This window comes from Lucilia sericata, unplaced genomic scaffold (assembly GCF_015586225.1).
Source record: "Lucilia sericata isolate MDLA Ls3-8-SP2 unplaced genomic scaffold, ASM1558622v1 Contig000511F_arrow, whole genome shotgun sequence".
Lineage (NCBI taxonomy): Eukaryota > Metazoa > Arthropoda > Insecta > Diptera > Calliphoridae > Lucilia > Lucilia sericata.
The window spans coordinates 76,134-81,997 of record NW_023994524.1 but is presented as its reverse complement, the minus strand read 5'-3'; the positions used below and the strand labels follow the sequence as shown (position 1 = coordinate 81,997).

Genomic DNA, 5,864 nt, shown 5'->3' with positions numbered 1-5,864 from the left:
ACAAAACCAGATTTGTCATGGATTTCCGTTTTCAAATACGAAAATAAAAAACTTAATAAAAGAAAACAAATAATAGTTAGATGAGAGAGTCATGAGACCAAAACCAACCTACGTTATAGAAAAAAATTTCAAATGAATTATATTAAATAGAAAACATTTAAATGGCAATGAACTTGAATTCATGAAATAGTTTAACTGACCATAAGCTATGAGAAACTATACAATTATGCCGCTAAAGAAATGTTTGTATCAGCAACCAGTTTAAGATCTTTGAAATAAAAAAAAAATATTTTGTAATCATTAATATTAATGTTAAAGTAAAAGACTTTACAACTTGATGTCTTTTTACTGCAGTTAATTTTAATTTAAAAATATTATTTTCAAATCAATTGTTGTGTCTGTCTACTCAAAACGTTTGACATAATTTATCATAAAAAAATGCTTAAAAGACCTCAGTCTTAGTCTTGTTGTTTTCATAAAATCATTTCTTTAACTCTTGTCTAAATCATGACTATTAATTAATACCCGTTTATTATTTTTCTGTAAATTGTTTAATTCGAAATATACCAAGAAAGGCATAAATAAATAAAAAATCAAATAAAAAAAAATTGCTTGCGAAAAAAACAAGTTTGTTGCTTAAGTTTTTTGTTTATGTCTACCATACACTATGCGCGCGTTATTATTATGATTGTTGCTGCTGCAATCAGTGGTTTATTTAAACGTAAAATGGTTTCTGGGCTTTCAACTGCTAATAATAATCATAATTTTTATAGATCAGCAACATTTAGTTTTTTTCTACTTTTTTTTTCACTAATGTGTATTTCCTTCCGATTTTAATTTTGTTAGTGAACACCTGTCACAGAAAAAGAGAAAGACTTTAACTCTGTTTGAGTACTTAAGTAACTGGAATTTTTAAAACTTTACACCTGATTAAAAACTAGCACTAACAGGAAACTACTGACAAAAATAGTCCAAATTTTTTGTATTACTAAGACATGTTATTGCCTAACTAGGAAAATATTTTGTCAACATTTCATAAAAACAACTTCAACATTCATAAAACTTAGAAAAAAGTAAACTTTGGGCTAGGGAAAACTTCTCCTTTTTAAGCTTTAAAGGAAAATTTACAAGCTTTTCGAAAAAATTTACAAATTTCTACTGAAAATTTCGAAAACTTTTCTTAAGAAAAGTTTAAAAGCTTTTCTAAAGAAAAGTGTAAAAGCTTTTCTAAAGAAAGGTTTTAAGGCTTTTCTAAAGAAAAGTTTTAAAGCTTTTATAAAGAAAAGTTTTAAAATTTTTCTAAAGAAAAGCTTTTAAACTTTTCTTTAGAAAAGCTTTTAAACTTTTCTTTAGAAAATTTTTTAAACTTTTCTTTAGAAAAGCTTTTAAAATTTTCTTTGGAAAAGCTTTTAAACTTTTCTTTGGAAAAGCTTTAAAACTTTTCTTTAGAAAAGCTTTTAAACTTTTCTTTAGAAAAATTATAAAACTTTTCTTTATAAAAGCTTTAAAACTTTTCTTTAGAAAAGCCTTAAAACCTTTCTTTAGAAAAGCTTTTACACTTTTCCTTAGGAAAGCTTTTAAACTTTTCTTAAGAAAAGTTTTCGAACTTTTCTTAAGAAAAGTTTAAAAGCTTTTCTAAAGATAAGTTTAAAAGTTTTTCTAAAGAAAGTTTAAAAGCTTTTCTAAAGAAAAGCTTAAAAGTTTATCTAAAGAAAAGTTTAAAAGCTTTTCTAAGGAAATGTCCAAAATCTTTTTTAAGTAAATGTCCAAAAGCTTTTCTAAAGAAAAGTTCACATTTTTTCTAAAGAATAGTTTACTTCTTTTCTAAACAAAAGTTCACAAGCTCTTCTGAAAAGAAAAGTTCAGTAACTTTTCTCAAGAATGTTCACAACCATTCTATGGAAAAGTCCAAAAACTTCTTTAAAGAAAAGTTAACAAACTTTTCTAGAGAAAAGTTTAAATTTTTTCTAAAGAATAGTTTACATCTTTCCTAAAGAAAAGTTCACAACTTTTCTATGGAAAAGTTCAAAACTTTTCTATGGAAAAGTTCACAACTTTTCTATGGAAAAGTTCACAACTTTTCTATGGAAAAGTTCACAACTTTTCTATGGAAAAGTTCACAATTTTTCTATGGAAAAGTTCACAATTTTTCTATGGAAAAGTTCACAACTTTTCTATGGAAAAGTTCACAACTTTTCTATGGAAAAGTTCACAACTTTTCTATGGAAAAGTTCACAACTTTTTTATGGAAAAGTTCACAACTTTTTTATGGAAAAGTTCACAACTTTTCTATGGAAAAGTTCACAACTTTTATATGGAAATGTTCACAACTTTTATATGGAAATGTTCACAACTTTTCTACGGAAAAGTTCACAAATTTTTATGGAAAAGTTTACAACTTTTCTATGCAAAATGTTTACAACACTTCTATGGAAAATGTTCACAACACTTCTATAGAAAAGTTTAAATATGTTCTAGGTCTGGGCCGAGGTTAGATGATATGGAATTATTATTATTTTTTAAAACTTCCGACTAAATTTAAAATATATATTTTTGTAATATTTTAAGTAAAATTTCTTAAAATTTTCTTTCTTTTGTTTCAGTTTCCTATATTTCAATCAATTAAAATATGGGACAAGAGATATCACAACAAAATAAATGTAACACTTCTAGACGACAACAGCAACCTTTTCCTCAGCAACAACCAAACTTTCATCAGCACCAACAAGACAAACAAAACTATCAATCAACTACGTTTCACAAAAATAACTCTCCAAGCTTTTCTATACCCAAGCCACGCTATAAGCAACACAAAGAATTAATCTATACCTCGTCCAGCATCTCTAACGCTTCCTCTACAGACGACGAATACTATCGGCAAAGACAGAAGTATAATTTAACGAAACAAACGTATGAAAAAGCGAAAATATCTAAATCACAATTAGGTTCACGTAAATCACTTGACAGTCATTCCTCAACATCGGATTATCAATCGAGCGCTTTTGAAACAGCCGAAGAGCTGTATCGAGATATCAAGGGTAATTATAAACGTAAGAGTTCACAAAGCACTGACAGTGGCATTTACTATTCATCGTGTCATTGTACGCCCACTCGTTTTTCCTCAGCTGCATCGGTAGCAAGTGGAGGGGCCACATCTGTTGTTTCCACCAAATCAAATAAATCATTGCAAAAACAAAAAGATTATTTAGATCATCATTTATATATAAAATCATATCTTGATATTTTAGAAGAAGATCAAAAGGCAAAGGCTCAGTATAAGGTGGCCAAACCGGGTGGTATACGTAATTATACACCAAAAATATTATCGGAAGTATCACTATCTACCAGTGCGCCGGAAGCAAACGGTTTTAGTAAACAGAAATCTAAAGTTAAAGACGATCCGTGGATCTGACAATTACTGAAAAATGGCATTTGGTACAATGACATCTTTGCTCGGTATGATACCCCTACTGGCAATCGGCATGAATTACTATCGTTATCAAACTGTGGATCCCGAAAATAAGGTGCAGGAGCCGCAAGTAGTAAGTTTTGAAAATTGATATAAGAAATGGTTTTCTAAAGGATATTTCTTCTTTTATTTTAGATAAGACGCCAATATGATTTTGTGATTATAGGTGGCGGCTCGGCCGGAGCAGTAGTGGCCAATCGTTTGTCGGAAATTAAGAACTGGACGGTTTTATTATTAGAGGCGGGTGGTGATGAAACTGAAATATCCGATGTACCCGCCTTGGCTGGTTATTTACAACTCACTGATCTGGATTGGAAGTATCAAACTACCCCCTCTGCTACGCGACAATATTGTCAGGCCATGAAAGGTGATCGCTGTTTTTGGCCTAGAGGCAAAGTTTTGGGTGGTTCCAGTGTTCTCAATGCCATGGTTTATGTTAGAGGTTCCAAAAATGACTACAATCATTGGGAATCTTTGGGTAATCCTGGCTGGGGTTATGAAGATGTTTTAAAATATTTCCTTAAATCAGAAGATGTGCGTAATCCCTATTTGGCCCAAACACCCTACCACGAAACGGGCGGCTACTTAACTGTGCAGGAGTCACCCTGGCGTACTCCTCTTTCTATAGCATTTTTACAAGCCGGTCTAGAAATGGGTTATGAAAATCGTGATATTAATGGTGAGCTGCAGACTGGTTTCATGATCACTCAGTCAACGGTGAGAAGAGGTTCTAGATGCAGTACCGGCAAGGCTTTCATAAGACCAGTGCGTTTGCGCAAAAATTTGGATGTGCTTTTACATGCCCAAGCCACGCGCATTATTATAGATAAAATAAAAGAGCTACCGGAGTGGAATATATAAAAAAAGGACGCAAGAATATAGTGTTTGTCAGAAGAGAAGTGATTTCTTCCGCTGGTGCCCTTAACTCACCACAATTACTCATGCTGTCGGGTATAGGACCCTCAGATCATTTACAAGAAATGGGCATACCGGTAGTATCTGATTTGCCTGTGGGCAGTAATCTACAAGATCATGTGGGCTTGGGAGGTCTAACATTTGTGGTAGATGCTCCTCTTACCGTTACTCGCAATCGTTTCCAAACTATACCCGTTTCCATGGAGTATATTTTAAGAGAACGTGGTCCTATGACTTTTACGGGAGTGGAAGGTGTAGCTTTCCTTAACAGCAAATATCAAGATCCTAAAATTGATTGGCCCGATATACAATTTCATTTCTGTCCCAGTTCTATTAATTCCGATGGTGGGGAACAGATACGCAAAATCTTAAATCTACGAGATGGTTTCTATAATACCGTCTACAAGCCCTTGCAAAATTCTGAAACCTGGTCTATATTACCTTTACTGCTAAGACCCAAAAGTACCGGCTGGATACGCCTTAACTCCCGTAATCCTCAGCAACAACCTAAAATAATACCCAATTATTTCGCCCATCAGGAAGATATAGATGTGTTGGTGGAGGGTATTAAATTGGCCATTAATGTTTCCAATACCCAAGCTTTCCAAAGGTTTGGCTCCAGATTACACAACATTCCCTTGCCGGGCTGTAGGCATCTAGAATTCAATAGCGATGCCTATTGGGCCTGTTGCATTAAACAGTTCACCTTTACCATTTATCATCCCTCGGGTACTTGTAAAATGGGTCCCAGTTGGGATACCACGGCCGTGGTTGATTCCCGCCTTAGAGTTTATGGTGTTTCCGGTTTACGTGTGGTAGATGCCAGTATTATGCCCACTATTGTCAATGGTAATCCTAATGCCCCAGTTATTATGATAGGCGAGAAAGCTTCTGATATGATTAAAGAAGATTGGGGTGTACGGCCGATACGCAGACAAGGTTGATCGCTAAAGCGTGTGTTACAATGTTCCATAAGCAAGCAGTTCCATTAAGGCTTCCATTATAAATTTGTTAGAGATTTTAAGTGAAAAAAATCTAAGTAAAAACTAACTAGTCAATATTTTGTTATTGTTATCAAATTTGTCTTTTATATAGAAAGATTTAAATGAGAAAATTTATTTATTTTATTATTTAGGTTTTAAAATATTTTCCTTATTTTGTGTAAATTTTATTTTTTAATTTCTTTATTTTTTTAATTTAAGTTGTAATTTTTAGTTATTTAGTTCTTTGTTAAAATAAAGAAAAACTATAGATTTTTAAAATAGTTTTAATTATTTAAATACCTTTTTCTAAAATATGATCTAAAACTATAAAAAAATTCAGTTAGAGCAAAAACTCTATTTCCAATGGCTCCTCTACAATCGTCGTTACCCATCGGTATGTAGTGAGAGCAAATCATTAGACTTTAAATCATAACTAGATTCCCGAAAATCACACGATCATACAAACATACAAGAAATATATACACGCCTGGTACCAA

At 32.2% G+C, this 5,864-nt stretch overlaps 1 protein-coding gene across 1 annotated transcript; it reads left to right on the top strand.

The window, feature by feature from the left end:
* The first annotated feature begins 2,921 nt into the window (after nt 1–2,921).
* Nucleotides 2,922–5,434, top strand: LOC119605717 (glucose dehydrogenase [FAD, quinone]-like). Its single transcript, XM_037958994.1, is given in 4 exon segments — nt 2,922–3,038; nt 3,249–3,542; nt 3,605–4,298; nt 4,301–5,434. Coding segments are annotated over 3 exon segments (1,839 nt in total). The 5' UTR covers nt 2,922–3,038; nt 3,249–3,425; the 3' UTR covers nt 5,329–5,434.
* Nucleotides 5,435–5,864: the final 430 nt, after the last annotated feature.